This window comes from Lithobates pipiens, unplaced genomic scaffold (genome assembly GCF_037356315.1).
Source record: "Lithobates pipiens isolate NorthernLeopardFrog02 unplaced genomic scaffold, aLitPip1_a1.2 Scaffold_28, whole genome shotgun sequence".
Taxonomy (NCBI): Eukaryota; Metazoa; Chordata; class Amphibia; order Anura; family Ranidae; genus Lithobates; species Lithobates pipiens.
Window position 1 is genome coordinate 196,705,252 of NW_027507789.1, and position 24,100 is coordinate 196,729,351.

General features: G+C 41.3%; 1 protein-coding gene across 2 annotated transcripts in view; it reads right to left on the reverse strand.

The window, feature by feature from the left end:
* The window catches only part of LOC143935999 (chloride channel CLIC-like protein 1), a 325,838-nt gene that overhangs the window by 99,504 nt on the left and 202,234 nt on the right, over positions 1 to 24,100 (reverse strand). For both annotated transcript variants that reach the window (XM_077460253.1, XM_077460254.1), the window contains exon 4: positions 7,957 to 8,109. In XM_077460253.1, coding sequence (XP_077316379.1) covers positions 7,957 to 8,109 — 153 coding nt within the window. The remainder of the gene's footprint in view (positions 1 to 7,956; positions 8,110 to 24,100) is intronic.

The following is a 24,100-nucleotide window of genomic DNA, read 5'->3' on the forward strand; positions in this document are numbered from 1 at the left end:
AGAAGGAGGTCTCGCTGTTCCTATTCTTCAAACTTTTTATATTGCTCCTCAATTGGCTCAGTCCAATTGGTGGTTTTACCCTAAAACTAATAATGCTGCAGCGGCCCTGGAAGCAGTTATCCTTACTTCTTTTATATCCCTGCAAAATTTACAGACAGCCCACTATGGGTATAGCTAGTAATAGCGCATTTTTTGCCTTTCTAAACTACAGGCCTCTGGAGTGGTTCCCATATTTTCCCCTAACGCTCCTCTATGGCACAATCCACCACTACCAGACTTCTATCAAATGACTGATGGACTTTTTTGAGTTAGAAATGGGGTGAAACATAATTACACATTTATACTCATTAGATGTTTTTGCCCCATTTTCAGAGTCTCAAAGGGATTATAAGGTTCGATCTATGATCTATTTTGGATATTTGCAATTACGGCAGACAGCAGCAGCTCAGTTTGGCCTCAGTAATGTATCTTATATACTCTGCTCTGGAAAAAAGATTTTGTGACCCAACACACTCTAAAATTATTTCCACTTATTATTCTTCTTTACTTCATTCTAATACTGCACGTCCTTCCCTTACAAGTTCCCCCAGTCATCAAATGGTAAAGGTAATACAGGCTAAATTTCTTTATCAGTCATATTATACACCATGAAGAAGAAAGAACAGGTGCACCACACTAAGTGCAGTAATAAAAAACACTTTTTTAATCATTAAAAATCAAAGCCAAATGGGATGACGCGTTTCACAACTCCGTTGTTTCTTCAGATCCAGCTACCACAAGTGGAGGACGTGACTTAAATAAGGCTAAGGGGGAGGGAATACTGATCTAACACAATTAACCCTATGCTGTGAAGTACTAATTAATAAGGATTATAAAAAAAAAAAAAAAAATATATATATATATATATATATATATATATATATATATATATATATATATATATATATATATAATAAACAAATAATAAAATATGAATATATTTTATTTCCTAATTCATCTAATTTTCTTTAGCTGTCAAATCTTTATTAATTAGTACTTCATAGCATAGGGTTAATTGTGTTAGATCAGTATTCCCTCCCCCTTAGCCTTATTTAAGTCACTTCCTCCCCTTGTGGTAGCTGGATCTGAACAAACAACGGAGTTGTGAAACGCGTCATCCATTGACTACCCGGATCACGTGACTTCTGGTCCCTCGATGTTTGCATCTCAGGCTGGAACGCACTTCCGGTTCTGGTTTCCGGTCCCTGAATAGAGTATAGGACGCCAGTACAATGTATCCTGGGCACTCTGGACATCCCCAGTTGACAGTATAAGGATATCACAGCAATACCAACAGTGAATCTGCTGACTCCTCCGGACCATCTTTGCACCCAGCCTGACTGTATAACAACAGGACAGCAGCGTGGACCGCAGAAGCACCGTGTTACTCCGGAAATCATTTATATGCCTCTATTTATACAATTTTTGTGAGTAGCCATTTGGCTTTGATTTTCAATGATTAAAAAAGTGTTTTTTATTACTGCACTTAGTGTGGCGCACCTGTTGTTTCTTCTTCTTGTTAGTCCAGAGTTTTGCTTCTACTCTAAAGGTTGCTGCCTGCGGGGCTTCCCTATGAACTTATCTCATTTCATTTGAATGACTTGGACTTATCATATTTGATTTATTTTAAGCACCATTTATTTTTTGGGCCCCAACACTCCTCCCCCCCCCGTTACAATTAATTTAGGATATTCAGTTGATTTTTGCGGCATTCATTTTCTCCTTTTTCCTATATTATACACCATGCCTTCTTTTCCGCCTTACTAGATTACCCTCTGTTGCTTGCTCTGAAAGCTTGGCGGCGGATGGAACATCCACTGCCAAGGGCCTTTTGGTCATTAGGACCTTTGGTCAGAGATTACGACCTTTATTAGTTCAATTACGCAACAACCGAATATTTGTAATCCATTACAATGCCTCTTAGGTTATATAGATGATGATAGTCTTCCCCAGAGCATGTTTTCCGCTTGATGCTTTTTTTATACAAAGAAATCTATAACAAAGAAATGGAAATCATAGACCCCTCCCACTGTCACTTTTTGGATAGCCTTAGTCAAGTCAGTCTTAATCAAGCAATCCCACTCTATAAGCTAAACTATGAAGATAGGGGTTGCCCTAAAGATTCCATAAAGTTTGGTACTCTTGGGTAGAATCAGCACGAACTGTATCACCCGAACGCTAAATTACATATCCATATCACAAAACTTTTGTTTTACCTTGACTACTTCCATTGCAAATCCTGTTTTTTTGTACTTTTTGATACATGGATACTATTGTGATTATACCCTCTTCATCCTTTTGATCATTGTCCCTTCCATGTATGTTATTCTTTATTATAACTTCTTGCCATGTATGATCTTCCTGTATCAGCTACCAGTATATTGATTAGACATTTTGCATTTATGCTGCTCGCCATTTTTAGGTGACCTTTAAGAAAAAACACGTCTAGGTTTTACTGCAAAAGATATGCAGACCTAGGAATCCCATTAAGAACACCTAACTTCTGGCATGCTGGAAAACAATTCTACCACAGCTGGAAAGCCACAGGATAGCCTAATTCTCATTTCACTTATGAAATAAAATTTTCAGTCATCCTGTTTGTGAATGAGAAAATGTTTACACTAATGAATTACAGCCCTCCATTGAGTCACGTTACTAAACAATACTTCACAAGTGTGGTTTAAATGTTCTTTTGTTTAGTCATCCGACTTCAAAGAAAAGCAATAATTTTTGTGATGTAAAGCACTGAGAAAGAATCCATGAGTCTTTGCTGTGGATTCAAAATGGCTACTATATGCAGTTTTGGCAGAGCCATCCAGATGGATGAGGAATGGACAAACTAATGGAATTAAAACTAATGTGAAACCAGCATATTTATAGGGTAAATTCATCTAGTTTATAGTTTACTCTGACATGATTCTTCTATTTCTCAAGGACTCAACCAAAGTTGGTACCTGCTTCCCCACTACCGATTAAACCAGAAGAATGTTGCATGGCTTTCGGCCAGGTAATGGAGTGTCTCTTTTTCGTTTTACAAATAAAAATAAACCCAAAAGAAGAATTAAACTAAGGACATCAGTACTGCCTGTAAACTTCCTCCAGCTAAAACATTCCCTATTACTTACAATGCCTTCTTCCACCCCTTATTGACTTGACGTGCCTTGTTCCACACTACCACATCAATTATCTATTCAAAAGAATTCCCTGCATTAAGGTTAAACATTTTCAGTATGCGCATCATCCCTTCACCCCAGTATACGTATTGGAGCCCAATCTCGATCCAGTGTTGTGCCTGTCTGCAGCAGGTCTCTCCACTTCTGCCCAGTCTCACAAGCTTTGCAATGGCTCTCACAGGTGTCAGTCAAATCCTGTGCCAGGGAGCGGAGGGCGGGGCAGATCTTCACTGTCTGTGCCTATAAAGCAGCACAGCTCGGATCAAGCCTACAGGTGTGCCACAATAGCTTCCAAAGGTGGTACACCGAGAAGAGGAGCCAGAAACGCCAGCGAGGACCCAAGAAGAGGATACCTTGCACGGAGCAGGCAAGTATAACAGGTTTGTTATTTTGAAAGAAAAATACATTTACTTTACAAGTGCTTTAAAAGTCTTTGCAAAACACTAAAATATGAACTGGGTGGTCATAGCTTTTACAACAGTTCAAATCCTGTCTTTTTATCATTGTTTTTCTTTCATATATACCACCACTCATAAAAAGGGTGAAGAAAAAATAAACTAATACTATTAATGTAGTATGGATGATTTGTTTTATCCACACAGTGACATCTGGAGACCGAACTAGTACTGTGAAGTAGTGATTAATCTGCTGTACTCTCAAGAATTAGCGCCTGGGAGATTAGAACACTCAGTGAAAGGTTTGCTAAGCCTTTAAATCTTTTTAATCTTGTAAGCAAATTAAAGGCTCTAGTAAACTGACAGAGTGGGCACAGATTATCAATCAGCTCGCCTCTATTCCTCTATGTCTGTACCTTGTAAAGCCACATACGTTAAATGCTTTTAACTCAGCATAAGTTTCTAAACAATGCAAAATATCTCACATGCATAAAGAGAAATGTAGTTTTGGTTACAAGCTGTAATATTAAACATTGGGGGGGGGGGGGGGGGGGGGGGTGTCGATAAGGTAATTTAACAATTAATTTATACCTTTCTAATGAGGAAGGAAATACAAAGAAACATTTGAGCATAATTAAAGCAGTAGTAAACCGCTGCAGAATAAAAAAAAAAGAAAACCTGTAAGACAATGGCATAATGTGCTAGTATGCATCGCATTCTAGCACATTATGAAATACTTACCATAGAATCCTTCCAGCGGTGCCCTGTCACCACCTAGAGGGCTGACATTTCCCTCCCCTGCTTTTCTATGGGTTTGTGGGCACCGGTGCTGTGATTGGCCGGAGCTGTGATGACGTTGCCCTCAGTTCTGGCAAGAAGCTATGAAGGTCCGGCATGGTAGGCCAGACCTTCAGAGCGCATGTGCCGCTGACATCAGTGGCTGCATACAGGGTGAAGATCTCCTAAACGATGTCGTTTAGGAGATTTTTTATTTATTTTTTTAACTACAGGTACAGTGCCTTGAAAAAGTATTCATACCCCAAGCCTTCTGCAGACTAACAGGTTTTCTTCAAAGATTGCTTTGTTTTTTGCGCCATCCATCTTCCCATTAACTCTGACCAGCTTCCCTTTCCCTGCTGAAGAAAAGCATCCCCACAGCATGATGCTGCCACCTCCATGCTTCATGGTGGGGATGCTGTGTTCAGCCTAGAGGCGATTAAGTTTGCATTGTGCGCTATACAAGTATTTCATTCATTGTGCGCTATACAAGTATTTCATTCATTCAGGATATTGTGCAGTGTTAGTTTTCCGTCACACATAGCGTTTTGCTTTTAGGCCAAAAATTTTTATGGATCTCACTCTTCCATAAAGGCCAGATTTGTGGAGAGCACGACTAATAGTTGTCCTGTGGACAGATTCTCCCACCTGAGCTGTGGATCTCTGCATCTTCTCCAGAGTTACCATGGGCCTCTTTGCTGCTTCTCTGATTAATGTCAGAGAATGTCTTGGTAGGCTTGCAGTTCCATACTCTTTCCATTTTCGGATGCTGGCTTGAACAATGCTCCATGAGATGTTCAAAGTTTGGGATATTTTGTATAACCTAACCCTACTTTAAACTTCTCCACAACTTTATCCGTGACCTGTCTGGTGTGTCCCTTGGCCTTCACGATGCTGTTTGTTCACAAAGGTTCTCTAACAAACCTCACAGAACAGCAGTATTTATACTGAGACTAAATTACACACAGATGGACTCTATTTACTAATTAAGTGATGTTGGAAGGCAATTGGTTTCATTTGATTTTAGTTAGGGGTATCAGAATAAAGGGGGCTGAATACAAATGCACGGCCACAGTTTTCAGATATTTATTTGTAAAAAATGTTGAAAACCATTTATCATTTTCCTTCCACTTTACAATTCTGTGCCACTTTGTGTTGGTCTATCACATAAAATCTATTTGACAAAATTTGGAAAATTGCAAGGAGTATGGATACTTTTTCAAGGCACTGTAGGCCTTATTATAGGCTTACCTGTAGGTAAAAATAACAAAGCAGGCTTTACTATTGCTTTAAGAAGAAATGTTGACTTATAATTCCCACAAACTGAAGAATTAAAGAATTACTGACCCTGTCAATTTTGTCTATTCAGATGCGCTGTAAAGCTCAGTTATACTCAGGGGTGTCAAAACTAAATTTCATTGCGGATCGCATTAGCATTAGGATTGCCCTCAAAAGGGCCGGTTGTATTTGTAAGATTGGATGTCCAGAGTATCCCCTACCCTTACATCAGACGTCAAGAGCCCCTCGTCATCAGAAGTTGAGTCCCCCACCCTCCCTTACATCACAGTGCATGCCCCTTACCTTGTGCTGCCGCTAGTAAGAAAATGGAGGCATTGATGGAAAGCAGAAAGTACAGGGTTTGGAGGACCAGAGGAGGGCTAAATGGCCTGGAGGGCCGGATTCGGCATGTGGGCCTTGGGTTTAACACATTTGCTCTACTTTATGGCATCCTGGCTTTTTTCTGTCACAGCCACTGCACAACACCCCGTTACAGAATTTGAAGACAGCAATGTCATCACCTCTTTTCCTATGTGACAGTATTTGAGCCTAGGCCTCTAGGGCCAAGCACTCATCATGGGAGGTCGTCATACGCTCTCCAATACTTGGGAGCATCAGGTAGCTTGCAGGAGCTTCAACAATAACAGCAGGAAAGCACAGTGAAGGTTAAGTATAAGGAAACACCAAGGAAAATAATTATCACAAGATTTATTAACGCTAAACTGTGGGAAGTTAAAGAGAGTCTGCAAAATCACTTTCTGGATATTTGTAAAGAAGCAGCATGATCCGTTGCTTGGGCTGCTTTGTAACTGAGAGCAACAGATCTAAGCAGTGTGGACATAGGCACAGGTAAATATTTTCCATCAACTGTGCTGTCTATTGACATTTTTCCAAAGACATGTTCTAAAATAATGGGGATGAAGCAGGCCTTAAATTGAAGAGTGCAAAATCTGGTGGAGTTGTGAACAGCAGCCAATCATCTTCTAACTTCAGATTGTTCAATTAAGCTTTGAGAAAAAAAGCTGAAAGCTGATAAGTTTCTATGCACTCTCCAGTTTTAGTAAAGCAACCCCACTGTATCCTTGGTGACTATCTTCTGCACCCATGCAAACACCAAGCATGCAGGCAGATTGAGCTGAAGCCTGGACACACTGATCTTCCACCTAACAGTTCCTGCATAGCTCTGGTGCAGACATTACTTGGCGGAGCCACTTGCATTGGATCGGGTGGTAAGTAGCCACCTACACCAGTGAAATATTTCTCCTACTGACCTGCAGTGTAAGGGTACCCTTCTTCCACTCACCACCAAGGTAAAGGGGCAAGGCTTCACTTAGCACCAGTGTAGGTGGGCACTTTTCCCAATGACTTCAATACAAAGAGGCAGTTCTTGGACTAACCACCAATGTAGGAGGGCCCATACAGGTCACTGCATCCTGAACGATGTATGTTAAATACTGCAGACTGCTGCAATCTGTATGCTGGGTTATAGGTTACACATTTGCCAACAATGAACATGCTAAAATAAGCAGAGAGAAGGGGCATGATGTCACTGGTGCACTACTGTTTCTCTGTTGTCCAGGTGGGAGGATAAGGATGATTTCGCCAAAAATCTGCACAGCAGTGGGAGTCGAGGACCTGCCCAGCAACAATGCTAAACAAGCAAAGGCAGTATTTCATAGCTGTAGAAAACACTACAGCCAATGGTATAGCTGCTCTGACCTGTTTACCTGTGAATGCCTATAAGTACAGCTGTTGAGTTTTCTCTTGCTTAGTGCACTTCAGCAAAATGCAATACAATGTAGAAACGCCAACTCACATTTTCAAGTCGCAAATCATTACATATTCATCACAATCCTTTGAACGCTGAATAAATGAGTTTGTGTTTCGCCAGACTTTACGTTAATAAAAACTAGCTGAAGATGACACCAGTCCTCCGTGGTCAACTTTGTTCTCCAATTTTGGTGCTTATACAACCACTTTTCCATGTGTTTTACTTCTGACATGCATTTGTGAATTGCTTTGTTTTTGAAGGATCTGGGATGCAGTTGTTTGAATTTTAAACAGGATCATATGGAGCTGTGTTAACTTTCTATTAGTGTTATTTTTTTTTTGTAAATGAAGAATGCCCTATTCTGCTCTCTATTAACTATTTGCATGTCTCTGTGCAAGTATGCAAACCAAAGCATTTCAAATACATATCAAACATCAAGCCATTTCACCCTAAAAAGTCTGCCGTTTTAGTGTTTGATGTTAGTCAAACATGGAAGCAATGGTATCCTATACAGTGTACTTACCATAAGCGGATTAACTTCCCAGAAAGGATCCACCATTAGTGCTTTGTAATAACTCTCGCAGGAGCCAATGTCCCAGGAAAAGTTCCAGGAGAACCAAATCTTCATAGTTTCCCAAAATGACAGGTCGGCTTGATAGCAGCTGCGAGCATATCCCTAAACAGAGGTGCAAGGAAATGAGTTAATAAAACCTACAAACACAGTTGTTCCTTTCAGAAAAATGTTTATTTTTAATTTTTTTGTGGGGAACACCACAAGAGTGAATCATGAGAGTCAAGCACATTGTCAATCACTGTATTGAGAACAAAATGAATAGCAGCAATACGTCTGCTTCTGTATTCAAAAAACAATCTTTTAAAAAAGAAAACATTTTGTTGTGGTCTCTGCTGTTATTTGAGGCTTGGTTCACACATGTGCAGTGAAAATTTCAGGTCAGTTTGCACTTCAAACTTCCAAAGCAGCCGTTTAGTGGTTAAGCTTCGATTTCAGATACGGTCAGATACGGTCCAGATGCAAATGTTAAGAGCGTGCAGCCACCGTCGCCTTTAACAATAGCTGGTTATCAAGTGATTCTCTGCTGACAGCTGAACGTAAACCAAAGAATTGCCAGCAATAAAATTTGAGAATAAAAACAGCATGACGGCCCCCCTCCAAATCCATACCAGGCCCTTCAGATCTGGAATGGATTTTAGAGGGAACCCCACACCAAAAAAAAAAAAAAAGAAGAAAAAAATGCACCACCCCCAAATCCATACCAGACCCCCAGGTTAAAAAAAAATGGTGTGGGGGTCCCACAAAACCCATATCAGACCGCTTTCTACGCATGCAGCTCCAGGAAGGGGGAGGGGAGAGCAAGCACCCCCCCCCCCCCAAACCATATCAGGCAACATGCCATCAACATGGGGAGGTTCTTTGGGGAGGTTTTTGTCCTTTCTTTTTTTTTTAAAAGCAAGAAAAACAAAAACAATGTCCCCCGATGTAGATCTAGTGTCAATCACAATGAACTTTGCTGCCACTGTGACACAAAAAAAACAAATAATAATAAAAAAAAAAACCTCTGTGCCCGTCGCTAGCTCCACCGTCTGACAACTCCTAAATGACTAAGGGATGGCAACATCAACGGGTGGCCTCGCCATCTGGTGATGTCGTTGGGTGGCCCTACCCCTTAGTTATTTAAGAACTGTCAGACAGCGGGAGCCAGCAACAGGTACAGCCAGGGTTGTGGAGAAGAGGTCCTTGTCCCCATCAAGGCTGTAGCACCAAAGAAAGTTGGTTTGGTTCACATGTCATGCGAATTGGATGCGGTTCAAAATGCAGCCTGAAAGTATTTAGTTTATTTTCCGTAAAAGTACAGCAAGATTCTTTGTGTAAGATGATAATTGATAGAGCTTTGAAGAGGAATTCTCCCTGCTTGGGAATATGTACAGATGGGGAGGAAAATAAAATAAAAGCACAAAAGTAAGGATATTTGGTAAAAAAGGTTGAAGGAAAAAGTGTAGGAAAGAGAGGAAATAGAGATTGCCAGTATCTTACATTGTATACAAGGGGACAAACAGTAATTTAACAAAGTCAGGCAAGACTTGAAAACGGGATAACACCCATTGTAGATATCTACATGTCACTTTTCTCCAACACACTGCAGCAGGAAATTAAGCTTGTATCAACTTGTTTGTAATCGGAAATAAACTAGCCAATGCACAAAATGAAAACTGCTCTAACAGGGGCCTCCTCTCCAACCAAGGAAAAATGAACCTGTCAGACTGGATCTGGTTTGAAGTAAGGTCTGTACTTGAGAGCACTCAGTTTTGCCATTCACAATTTAAAGCTGAGGTAAGCAGCTATATACACAAATAAAACACATACAGTGCCTTGAAAAAGTATTCATACCCCTTTTCCACATTTTGTCATGTTACAACCAAAAACGTGAATGTGTTTTACTGGGGTTTTTTTTGTGATAGAACAACACAAAATGGAACATATTTGTAAAGTGGAAGGAAAATTATAAATGGTTTTCAAATATTTTTACAAATAAATATGTGAAAAGTGTGGTGTGCATTTGTATTCAGCCCCCCGGAGTCAATACTTTGTAGAACCCCCTTTCACTACAATTACAGCTGCAAGTCTTTTTGGGGATGTCTCTACCAGCTTTGTACATCTAGAGAGTGAAATATTTGCCCATTCTTCTTCGCAAAATAGCTCAATCTCTGTCAGATTAGATGAAGAGTGTCTGTGAACAGCAATTTTCAAGTCTTGCCACAGATTCTCAATTGGATTTAGGTCTGGACTTTGACTGGGCAATTCTAAGACATGAATATAATTTGATATAAACCATTCCATTGTAGCTCTTGCTGTATGCTTAGGGTCCTTATCCTGCTGGAAGGTGAACCCCCGCTCTAGTCTTTTGCAGACTAACAGGTTTACTTCTAAGACTGACCTGTATTTGGCTCTGTTCATCTGTCCATTAACTCTGACCAGCTTCCCTGTCCCTGCTGAAAAAAAGCATCCCCACAACATGTACATATACATCTTGAAGAGGTGTTGTGGTGGGTCATGTGATGGAGGTATGAAAAAAATGTTACAAGTCCTGGGAAGGATTGGTTTTTCAAATACATGTGGAAGTATGAAAGATTACTGGTAACTGTGCATAGTGTCAATGAATAAGCTAAAGAATGTTTCAGAAAACAAATATACTTTTAAATTGTTCATTTGTTACATTTGGCTGGATTTCCATAATTCTTATCTGAAGGGTTCAGGTTTTGATTGTGCATGCAAGGTTGCTCCCAATCATCTCTTCACATACAGATGTGCTGTACAGATTTCCAGTTAGGAGCAAACAGCTGTGAACAATAAGGATGGCTCAATGACTGTACATTAGAACATTGGCATCATTAGAGAGAGCTATTAATCAAAGAGGACAGCCTATTCTCAGAATTCCACCTATGATAAAATACACATGTCGACCTGCAAGGTCGCAGGAGCATCTCCTGGCATTGGGCCGCTGCCAATATCCTGCGGCTATACCCTTCCCTGTGTCGCATGAGATTTTAGAAGATGACCTAAGGAGCAGGCATACAGGGCCATACAGTAGATTGTTCATGGTCACCTCCCTGCTGGAGGGGCATACAGTCTGCTGATTCAAGACATGTGTGCTCTTCTGTTGCTGGCAAAGAGGGCACAGGGGCACCTAAAAGGAAGGCTAGCGAAAAAACATAGTATTAAAAGATTAGCAGCTTCTGCCATCACGCCTCCTATGCAGCAAACAGCTTCTAGAGACATAGGCTGATTCAGCTAAATATAAAGAATAGTGCACTGAGTGCTCTGTGTATAATGGATATGTTCCTGCATGAACCTATCCATGGCCGCTGCCACCACCCCCTATTCAGGCGTTCGGCCCCTTTTCGGATGCCGGGCATCTGAATGCCAGGGGTGTATTTTTGAAGCACCCGACTAGAGCCATGGCTCTAATAGGCTTCAAAAAAAGGTGAACTGCAAGCGCAAAGCATTGCGCTCACAGTCCACCCAGGTGTGTTAAAAAAGTGAATGAATATTCACTTTCCTAACACTGAACTGCCTCTCCACCAATCAGGAGTGCGGGCCTGTTACTCGTCACCTAATTGGCTGAAAGGACAGGACGCCTATCAGGAGGAGGGGAGGAGACATACAGAGGACACAGGAGCCGCTGTCTGACCCGCTGCAAGGTCCCACCGCTCGCTGCTGTCACCCGCTGCCTGACCCGCCACGAGACAAGGCAAATGCAGACGGGGAGCGGGGGGGGGGTCACAGTGGCAGAATTTGATGGGGCACAGTGGCAGCATTTGATGGGGCACAGTGGCTGCAACTGATGTTTTTTTTTCAGAATTTTTCAGTTTGTTTGCACCCCCCCCAAATTGTGAGCACTAGCTGCTACTTTGTGTTGGTCTATCACATAAAATCCCAATAAAATACATTTACTTGTTTGGTTGTAACATGACAAAATTTGGAGAATTTCAAGGGGTATGATTACTTTTTCAAGGCACTATAAGTACAGGTTGACGTTAAAAGACATAATGGCCGCCAATGTTAATCTATCTGAAAATGTCTCACGTTTGGTCATAATTTAGTTTCCACTGGCACCAGCATTTGCCAAGTCAGTGATGTAAAAGTTGCCTACAATCAAAACACAAGGCCGGTTTAAAGGATTAATCCAGGGTACAGGTATGCATTAATTCATTTCATGGCTTTCAGAGGAATGCATACCAGTCCAAATGAATGAAAGTAGTTCCCTCCTAAATAGAAATACAGAACTATAAAGTTTAAGCAACACTCACTAAACATGATAAGGTTATGAAAACCAAATACATAAAATCTCTTAACAGTTCCACATATGTATCCATCACCTCCTCTCTCTAAGCTCTCCCATGTAGCAACCCACCATGGCATAAATTTGAACCGTATTAAGTGCACTCAGGCTATGTACAATATTTGTATCCATGTCCTTAATCCCTGGGATCAAAATACATTTACAGATAAAACGAACAGGCAGGAAACCAGATGTAAAGACTGCGTATTTTGGAATATATTTTCTGTTAATTAGGGAAGATTAGACTGTCTTCTTCCTACTGAGGCCTCCAGCTTAGTGTGCATAAAGACCACATTGCATTTTTCAGTGTACCTGTACCATGTCCCCAGCCTCTGAGCACCTCCTGTACCATGTCCCCAGCCTCTGAGCACCTCCTGTACCATGTCCCCCAGTCTCTGACCATCTCCTGTATAAAAATATTTTTTGAAAACAGTCATTTTCGGTATCGGTGCTGTTTCGGTATCGGTTTCCGGCCTAGTGTATTTTTCATTTTCGGTATCGGTTTCGGCACCAAAAAACCCATTCGGTGCATCCCTACCTTATAATTTACAAGTAGCGAAATATGTGCGCTGAAATAAAAAAAATTCTCCCATGATGTATAATCAGCCAATAGAACACTGTCCATTCCATATGAAATTGTAGACACAGCTGTGTAACATTCTTTTAGGCTCCATTCACACTTGTGAGACTTGTCATGTGACTTTAGACACTAAAGTCACATGACAAGTCGCACCCTTTGATATTAAATGACAACCGTTCAAATATGTGCGACTTAAAATCACAGCAACTTTAAAAAGGTTCCTCCACTACTTTGGTCCAACTTTCATGTGACTTGAGTGCCATAGACTGCAATGTAAACCCTCAAAAATCACATTAAAATCACACCTGAAAGTTATACTTGTGACAGTTGCTCAACAGTTGTCCATTAACATTGGTCAATGTTGTATTCAAGTCGCACCCATTCAAAGTCGCATTCTAAAGTTGCGCAACTTTTGAGTTACACAAGTGTGAATGAAGCCTAAAACTGTATATACAAATGTTTGCATATGGCACAGCATAGGTAGTATTAATTCTGTGGCAAATAAACACAATTTAAACCTTTCCTACCAAAGATACTTTAACTGCTTAACCACATCAGTACAGTGCAGTTACACCCCCTTCCTGACCAGACCAATTTTCAGCTTTCAGCGCTCTCACACTTTGAATGACAATTACTCAGTCATCCAACACTGTATCCATATGAAACTTGCGTCCTTTTTTCCACACAAATAGAGCTTTATTTTAGTGGTATTTAATCACTAGTGGGTTTTTTATTTTTTGTGCTATAAATAAAATAAAACGTAAATTTTGTGAAAAAAATGCCTTTTTCTTCGTTTCTGTCATAAATTTTTGCTAATTAGTAATTTTTCTTCATAAAAATTTTGGCCAAAATTTATACTGCTACATATCTTTGGTAAAAATAACCCACATTAGTATATATTATTTGGTCTATTAGAGTCTACAAACTATGGTGCCAATCACTAAAAATTGAATACTTCTGATCAGGCCTTCAGTACATCAGGTGTACCTAATTTCTTGAGACTCTAACTAGTCAGGAAAGTACAAATACCCCCCAAATGACCCCTTTTTACAAAGTAGGCATCCCAAGGTATTAAGTAAGTAGCATGGTGAGTTTTTTTAAGTTGTCATTTTTTCCCCACAATTCTTTGCAAAATGAAGATTTTTTATTTTTTTTTATTTTTTTTTACTAAATTGTCATATTATCAGGTTATTTCTCACACACAGCATATGCATACAACAAATTACACCCCAAAATACATTCTGCTACTCTTCCAGAGTACGGCGATACCACATGCGTGAGACTTTTGCACAGCCTGGCCACATACAGAGCACCAACATTGATGTAGTACCTTCAGACATTCTACGAGCAAAAATTACGCATCTCATTTCTCAACCACCTATTACACTTTTGAAGTCCCTGGAGTACCAGGACAATGGAATTTCCCATAAAATTACCCCATTTTGGAAAGCAAACACCCCAACGTATAATCTGTGAGGCATAATGAGTCTTTTGAATGGTTAATTTTTTTCCAAAAGTTTTTGGAATATGTGGAAAAAAATTAAAACGCATTTTTTTTTTACACAAAATCGTCAATTTATAAGATATTTCTAACACATAGCATGTATATAGCAAAAATTACACCCCAAAATACATTCTGCTACTCTTCCCGAGTACGGCGATACCACATGTGTGAGACTTTTACACAGCCTGGTCACATACAGAGCACTAACATTGATGTAGTACCTTCAGACGTTCTATGAGCAAAAATTACGCATCTCATTTCTCAACCACCTATTACACTTTTGAAGGCCCTGGAGTACCAGCACAATGGAATTTCCCATAAAATTACCCCATTTTGGAAAGCAAACACCCCAACGTATAATCTGTGAGGCATAATGAGTCTTTTGAATGGTTCATTTTTTTCCAGAAGTTTTTGGAATATGTGGAAAAAAATTAAAACGCATTTTTTTTTTACACAAAATTGTCAATTTATAAGATATTTCTAACACATAACATGTATATAGCAAAAATTACACCCCAAAATACATTCTGCTACTCCTCCTGAGTATGGCGATACCACATGTGTAGGACTTTTACACAGCCTGGCCACATAGAGAGGCCGAACATTGAAGTAGTACTTCAGGCGTTCTAGGAGCATAAATGACACATCTCATTTCATTCCTACCCATCACACTTTTGAAGGTCCTGGACCACCAGGACAGTGAAATTACCCACAAAATGACCCCATTTTGGAAAGTAAACACCCCAACGTATATTCTATGAGACATGGGCTGCAAATAGGTACTCGGGTACTCTGATGGCCTGGAGATAGGTACTCGGGTACTCTGATGGCCTGGTGACAGGTACTCGGGTACTCTGATGGCCTGGTGACAGGTACTCGGGTACTCTGATGGCCTGGTGACAGGTACACGGGTACTCTGATGGCCTGGTGACAGGTACTCGGGTACTCTGATGGCCTGGTGACAGGTACTCGGGTACTCTGATGGCCTGGTGACAGGTACTCGGGTACTCTGATGGCCTGGTGACAGGTACTCGGGTACTCTGATGGCCTGGTGACAGGTACTCGGGTACTCTGATGGCCTGGTGACAGGTACTCGGGTACTCTGATGGCCTGGTGACAGGTACTCGGGTACTCTGATGGCCTGGTGACAGGTACTCGGGTACTCTGATGGCCTGGTGACAGGTACTCGGGTACTCTGATGGCCTGGTGACAAGTACTCAGGTACTCTGGTGGCCTGGTGACAGGTACTCAGGTACTCTGGTGGCCTGGTGACAGGTACTCTGATGGTTTGGTGACTGGTATTTGGGTACTCTGAAGGGCGGTGACAGGTACTCATATGGACTGTGACAGTTACTCGGGTACTCAGATGAACTGTGACAGGTACTCAGATGGACTGTGACAGGTACTCGGGTACTCAGATGGACTGGAACAGGTACTCGGGTACTCTGATGGCCTGGTGACAGGTACTCGGGTACTCTGATGGCCTGGTGACAGGTACTCGGGTACTCTGATGGCCTGGTGACAGGTACTCGGGTACTCTGATGGCCTGGTGACAGGTACTCGGGTACTCTGATGGCCTGGTGACAAGTACTCAGGTACTCTGATGGCCTGGTGACAAGTACTCAGGTACTCTGGTGGCCTGGTGACAGGTACTCTGATGGTTTGGTGACTGGTATTTGGGTACTCTGAAGGGCGGTGACAGGTACTCATATGGACTGTGACAGTTACTCGGGTACTCAGATGAACTGTGACAGGTACTCAGATGGACTGTGACAGGTACTCGGGTACTCAGATGGACTGGAACAGGTACTCGGGTACTCTGATGGCCTGGTGACAGGTACTCGGGTACTCTGATGGCCTGGTGACAGGTACTCGGGTACTCTGATGGCCTGGTGACAGGTACTCGGGTACTCTGATGGCCTGGTGACAGGTACTCGGGTACTCTGATGGCCTGGTGACAGGTACTCGGGTACTCTGATGGCCTGGTGACAGGTACTCGGGTACTCTGATGGCCTGGTGACAGGTACTCGGGTACTCTGATGGCCTGGTGACAGGTACTCGGGTACTCTGATGGCCTGGTGACAGGTACTCGGGTACTCTGATGGCCTGGTGACAAGTACTCAGGTACTCTGATGGCCTGGTGACAGGTACTCTGATGGTTTGGTGACTGGTATTTGGGTACTCTGAAGGGTGGTGACAGGTACTCATATGGACTGTGACAGGTACTCGGGTACTCAGATGAACTGTGACAGGTACTCGGGTACTCAGATGGACTGTGACAGGTACTCTGGTACACAGATGGACTGGAACAGGTACTCGGGTACTCAGATGGGCTGTGACAGGTACTCGGTACTCTAATGGACTGTGACAGGTACTCAGTACTCTAATGGACTGTGACAGCTACTCGGTACTCTAATGGACTGTGATAGCTACTCGGGTACCCTGATGGGCCGTGAGAGGTACTCGAGTACCCTGATGGGCCGTGACAGGTACTCGGGTACCCTGATGGGCCGTGACAGGTACTCGGGTACTCTGATGTGCCGTGACAGGTACTCGGGTACTCTGATGGGCCGGGGCAGGTACTCGGGTACTCTGATGGGCCGGGACAGGTACTCGGGTACTCTGATGGGCTGGGACAGGTACTCGGGTACTCTGATGGGCTGGGACAGGTACTCGGGTACTCTGATGGACTGTGACAGGTACTCTGATGGACTGTGATTGACAGGTACTATGAGGGGTGGTGACAGGTCCTCTTTATTGGGGGGGGGGGGGGGGCAATCAGTACGTTTGGTGTACACTGTATGCGGTAACGAGATGTTACCGCAATCTCCTCCTCACACACCGAACCCGGTAACATCCCGTTACCGCGGTTTGTTTACATTTTAGTGATCGGCTGTGAAAGGATCACAGTGTTCCCGGGGAACACGCCGCCACCGACGTGCACGCGCAGCGCGATCGCGCGCATGCGCCGTGCACGTTCGGGGTGTGACCATCTGTGATCGGCCGTGACTTCATCACGGCCGATCACGTGGTAAACAGCCATAACGAATGGCTGTTCACCCCCTTCGGTGGCGAGCGGGGTCTCCGTGACACGCCGCCACCGAAGAAACAGGGATGCGCGCGCACGATCGCGCGCATCCCTGTTTAAACGGGAGGCCGTCATATGACGGCCTCCCGCCACAATAGGTGCGCCACCTGGCCGTCATTTGACGGCCGGCGGTCAGCTACTAGTTAAAGACTGGCCGCCTCTCCGCCAATCAGGTGCGCGGGTGCAATGGCTCTCCTGTGCGAATGGCCATAGGTGTACGGCGGCTCGCACAGGCTCAGTTGTGGGCAGGCAAGCGTTCCCGCTGCGGGAGCATGCCCGCGGCTCAGGAGGACTCGATGTCCTTCGGCGGCCAAGATTACCTCGTACACAGGCAGAATGGGGAAATGCAAATGTAAACAAGGCATTTCCTCGTTCTAACAGGAGAAATGACAGGGATCTACTGTTCACAGTGGTCAGGAACAGTAATCGCTGTCATATCCCAGTAAGCCCATCTGCCCACAGTTAGAAGTACTCAGAGGGAACACATTTAACTCCTTGATCGCACCCTAGTGTTAACCCCTTCCCTGCCAGTGACATTTGCACAGTAATCGTGTCTATTTATAGCTCTAATCGCTGTATAAATGTCACTGGTCCAAAAGTGTCAAACGTGTCCGATTTGTCCCCAGCAATGTCACAGTCATGATAAAAAAAATTGCACGTCACCGCCATTACTGGTAAAAAAATAAAAAATAATCAAAATGCCATAAATCTATTCCCTATTTTGTAGACGCTATCATTTTTGCGCAAACCAATCAATATATGCTTATTGTGATTTTTTTGTTTGCAAAAATTATGTAGAAGACTATATATCGGCATAAACCGATGAAGAAATTTGTTTTTTAAAAAAAATAAATGTGGAATATTTATTATAGCAAAAAAAGTACAAAATATTGTTTTTTTTTTTTTTACAAAATTGTCGCTTTTTTTGTTTATAGCGCAAAAAATAAATGCAGAGGTGATCAAGTACCACCAAAAGAAAGCCCTATTTGTGGGGAGGGGGGGAAAGGACGTCAATTTTATTTGGGTACATCGTTGCATGACCCTACAATTGTCAGTTAAAGCGACGCAGTGCCGAATTGCAAAAAATACTCTGGCCATTAAGGGGGTAAATAAAAGGGGAATAGGTCGCGCTATGGAACTTTTAGTGCAAAAAAATTTATGTTGGTAAGAGCAGCCTCTATTAATTTATTTATCATCATATTTTTCGTCATTATTTCACACTTTTTATTCTCATTTTATTCACATTTTCGTTATCGATTTTTCCACTTTTTTTCAATTTTTATAAATTTTTTACTAATTTTTTATATCAATTTTTATATTTCTCCATCAACTTTTATAATCAAGTTTTTACAATACTTGTTTCACTATATATATTTTTTTCACTTGTGGTATTGATCCACACATATTTATTCTGATTTTTTCACGGACTTCTTATCACATGTTATTTTATGATTGGACACTTGTTCTGTTTTTATGCATTTAAACAAAGACACTGGTTTTTGTCACTGGCACTAGCACTTTAGTATTTGAATTCAAGGAATAGTATACCTGATTAATTATTTAAGGTTTATATATATTTTCTATATGGATTATTGAGATTGATTGATGAACATATACATAGGAATATTATTTTAGAGTATTACATCCTCACCTTTTTATTTTTTTTTCTATTTTTATCCTTATTTTTATTTTATTTTTCATTTCTACTCTAATTATTTACCAGCAACGCTGGAAAATTTATGCATATTATTTTATCTATTCATATAGTTTGAACTAGGAATGGTATAGCGCCAAATCTATTTCCTCCTCTTATTGCACATTAAGGGGGTAAAACCTTCCAGAGTGCACAAGACTATGGGAAAAAGTTCAGGTGGCAACATAATGATGCTTTGAAAAAACAGAATCAAATATTATAACTGCCAAATTCACACAATCAATGTCCTGCCTTACCATAGATGATTCCTTTGAATTTACAACAAAACTTTTGGAATAGCAACCTTAGGACATCACCATTAGTCAAGAAGTCTACCTGCTAGGTTTGAAATTCTCAGTAAAATATAATAATACCCACTGTGTTAAATTCAGTGATATGGCTGGGGAGAAATACCACGGTTTGCCTAAAGTGATTCATGGTTGCAAATCCAGGAAATGCTACATTTTGGGCGAGGCATGGTTTAATTGGTAAAGTTGGGACTAGTGAATAATTTTAGTCTCTGCTGCCTCTTTTCACTGTCTAATTAGCATGCTTGCAAAGGGCTCATTAACACTTGCTTCAAAATGTGGCATTGGACACACTTTTTGTAAAGCACCTGAATGCTAATCAAAGCCAATGTCACTAATTGAAATGGTTAGCTTACAGTCCTGTTCACATGTTGTGTTTGCTTTGCTTCACAAATTATACCTCATGCCGCTTTCATGGTGCTTCAAAGCGTCCTCAAAGCCTCCACTGAAGTCTATGACAAAGCTCGCACAGCACCTGCAGCTTTTGAGAGGCTTTTATTCAACTTTAGCTTTGCCTTGTTTTGGAGGTATTGCAGGTATGAGATATCAACACTCACATGGCCTCTGCCAAGCTTCATTAAAGTTTCAACAAAGAGCACCACCAAAGCATCAACAACACATAAAAAAAAAGTATTTTGAAGCAGTGGGTGCTTTAACCACTTGCCGACCAGCTACTGCAGTTTCACTGCTGGGTAAAACTACGCTGTTACGTTGATTCGTCCTGTGCTCACTAGGGGCACGCGCACTATTTGCCGCCGGAGCCGATGCGAGTGCCCAGCGGGTGTGATGACCGCCGGGCTCCCGCAATCGCTCGTGACACACCGTGAACCGGGATCTGTGTGTGTAAGCACACAGATCTCGGTTCTCTGAGGGAAGAGACTGATCGTGTGTTCATACAAAATATGAACAGCTATCTGTCATCTCCCCTAGACAGTCCTATCCCCCCTTCAGTTAGAACATAGAGAGGGAACACAGTTAACCCCTTGATCCCCCTAGTGTTAAACCCTTCCCTGACAGTGACATTTTTACAGTAATCATTGCATTTTTATAGCACTGATCGCTGTATAAATGACAATGGTCCAAAAATGTATCAAAAAAATGTATCAAAAGTGTCCGATGTGTCCGCCATAATGTTGCAGTCCTGATAAAAATCAGATCCCCACCATTACTAGTAAAAAAAAATGTAAATGCTATAAATCTAGCCCCCATTTTGTACACGCTATAACTTGTGCAAATCAATCAATATACGCTTATTGCGATTTTTTTTTTTTTACCAAAAATATGTAGAAGAATGCATATTTATTTATTTATTTAAAGTACTTATATAGCACTGTCAATTTATACAGCGCTTTACATATACACTGTACATTCACATCGGTGCCTACTCTCAAGGACCTTACAATCCAAAGTCCCTAACTCACATTCATATACTTGGGCCAATTTAGATAGAAGCCAATTAACCTAGCAGCATGTCTTTGGAGTGTGGGAGGAAACCAGAGTACCTGGAGGAAACCCACGCAGGCACAGGGAAATCATGCAAACTCCAGGCAGGTAGTGTTGTGGTTGGGATTTGAACCAGCGACCCTTTTTACTGCTAGGTAAGAGTGCTATCCACTACACCACTGTGCAGCCCATATTGGCCTAAACTGAGGGAAAAAAAAAAAAAATTTCTTTTAAATTGGGATAATTATTATAGCAAAAATTTCAAAAAATATTGTGTTTTTTACAAACTTGTCACTCTTCTTTTGTTTATAGCGGAAAAAATAAAAACCGCAGAGGTGATCAAATACTACCAAAATAAAGCTCTATTCATTTGGGGGCAGTGTAGCATGACCGCGTAATTGTCATTTAAAATGCGTCAGTGCTGAAAACCGAAAATAGGCCTGGGCAGAAAGGGGGTGAAAATGCCCTGTATTGAAGTGGTTAAAGCTTTGAGATGCCCAAGAGACACTTTGTTCTGTTTCTTTGTATGCAAATCAAACAAATAATGAAAGCAGAGAACACTTCAAATGACAATGTTCCTTGTTTGCACGTTTTGAATAAGCCCTTAAGAAATCCCAAATGTGTTCCGATTTAAAAATCAGCAACTTAATTAATAACACTTTGCAACAATGGAGCAGCATTCTGTAAGGTCCTTGGCCAAGGGTGAAATATTCTGGAAAATGATCCTTCTGGTTCTTCGATAACACAGCAGGGTCTGTAGAGCAGATGCCACCCAGAAGAAAGACCAGCAGCAGTGCAGTGGATTCTCTGGCTGTCAGTTATGGTGTAAGGGGAGTAGATTATATGAACAGTGGTACTAGTCTAAAAGATACAGTCCTGCCGAACTTCTGCACATTAATTATAATTTGTCTGCCTCATTCCCATTGAGGCTTAAAGCATTGCTTGGACTGTTGCCACAGACCTGGTGGCATTAAGCTGGCACGCCTGCCAGAGTGTTTGTGGACCATTACCATAGACTTGAATGGGAGGCGTTGAAAGGCTTCAAATGCCTCCCGTCTCCACATGAAGCTTCAATTTTGTAGTGACGCATTGCTTACACTTAGTGTGAACAGTACACTATGTTGTCTATTATATCTTGTGCATAGGCATTTGAGGGGAGATTTTAACACCTGTCAAATGCCTGCTCTTAATACCAGTGTGAACTCAGCCTAAGGCTTGTAAAACACGCTTGTAAAATCCCCTATTGTAAAGCTCATTGACGCCTGTCTGATGCCCATACTAACTCCATACAAATGCTATAGAAACATTTGTTGAGCGTCAGAAATTTCGTCAATTGTGAACAAGCCCTTAGAGATTGAAGTGTGCTTTGCTCCAAATAGTGTTACTGAAGACTGCTTTGCTGCAAATAACAGTCACTGAAGCGGTTGGTAAAGACTGTCCAGGATTACTGGCAGCAATCTCCCCACCATCAGTAATATTTACAACAGCAGAAGCAGGGAGAAGGTCCTCAATGGAGGGACTGTTCCTTTCTTGCTTATAAGAAGGTTTGTTCCCCTCACTTCAGGTCAGGGGTTTACAGCATTAGGAACACTGAAAAAAACAAAAAACAAAAAAGAAGGTGCGCCAACCTAGTGCATTACCTGCATAAACCATTTGATGATGAAATAAAAATAAGTATACTCACAAACCAATGTAAGGACAAGTTCATAAATATAATCCAGAAATAAATGCTAAAACTGTTGCACAAATTTCTTATCACAGGAAGAACCTATGCAGGTCTACAGAGGCGAAAGTGTTTCAAGGGGAATTCTCTCTTCTTTAGAGCCAAATGATCTACTTACCTGTAGCCTGACTTTATGTATCTTACAAAGTTATAAGTGAGAATCCCAAACCCCTCCCACCAGCAACATGGGCTGGGTTGAGTTACCAAACATGTGACAGCATAAGTATTATACATGCATCCCATCACAATAACCATTGCTAAGGAATAAATGAATGTAATACGTAAATTTATTAAAATAATAGCAGCAATGAAAAGGTGACAAACAAGATGGCTGACTGTGTAAGAACCCATCCCACTCCGCTAAAGTTGAAAACAGGAAGGGTTACCTCCAATGTTATTTATATCCATATTGAATTGTTATTTTAATATTTCTGTTGGAAATTCCAAAATGTTGGAAATACTACAGTACTTAACCAAACATTGCAATTTTCCTCATATTCAAGCAAAATGTGTGTATGACAGTATAGAGTTCACCCTCACACATAATCATTTTGCATTTTTGAGGGAACACTACAGGGAGGTCAAGGGCACAGCCATGGGGGCTAGATTCACCCCTAGTTATGCCAGTTTATTTACAGGATATTGGGAAAGTTAGTACATCTGGGATAACAATCCATATGGAGCAAATCTGGTCCAGGTGTGAAAAAATGCTGTAAATGAAGAATGCTTCAGAAATAGAAGTGTTAATAGATTCTTTTTTAAAAATTAACAAAATAAAAAGTAAATGAACAGAAGTGAAATCTAAATAAAATCAATATTTGGTGTGACCACACTTTGCCTTCAAAACAGCAAAAAGTCTTCAATTCTTCTATTTACACTTGCACATAGTTTATGAAGGAACTCGGCAGGTAGGTTGTTCCAAACATCTCGGAGAACTAACCACAGATCTTGATGTAGGCTGGCTCAAATCCTTCCATCTCTTCATGTAATCCCAGACATACTCGATGATGTTTGAGATCAGGGCTTTTTGGGAGCCAACCCATCACTTCCAGGACCCCTTGACTTTTTTTATGCAGAAGATAGTGTATTGGTGTTACACAGGAGAATTGCAGCTTTTCATAACATTTACTTATTACTCATAGGTACACACTGTTTATCTTAGCGCAGTTTCTTCCCTTTTTTTCTATACATGATGGATAAGTATCTGCCTGTATTTCTCAGCATTGAGAACACTATTGGTCCTGACCACATCTCCAACTCCACCCATTTGTAGAAATGCAGCCCCAAAATTGCAAGGAACAGGGACTATATCTCTGCACATATTGTGGTTTGCACCTGTTTGCTAATTAGCATAATAGCCTTTTCTTTGTTGAGTATAGGTCCCTTACACCTACTCAAAAAAGGTTTGTTTCGAATCTAATGTTTGTTTAGCGCTACATTTTATTTTTCACATTTATTATAACTTTGTA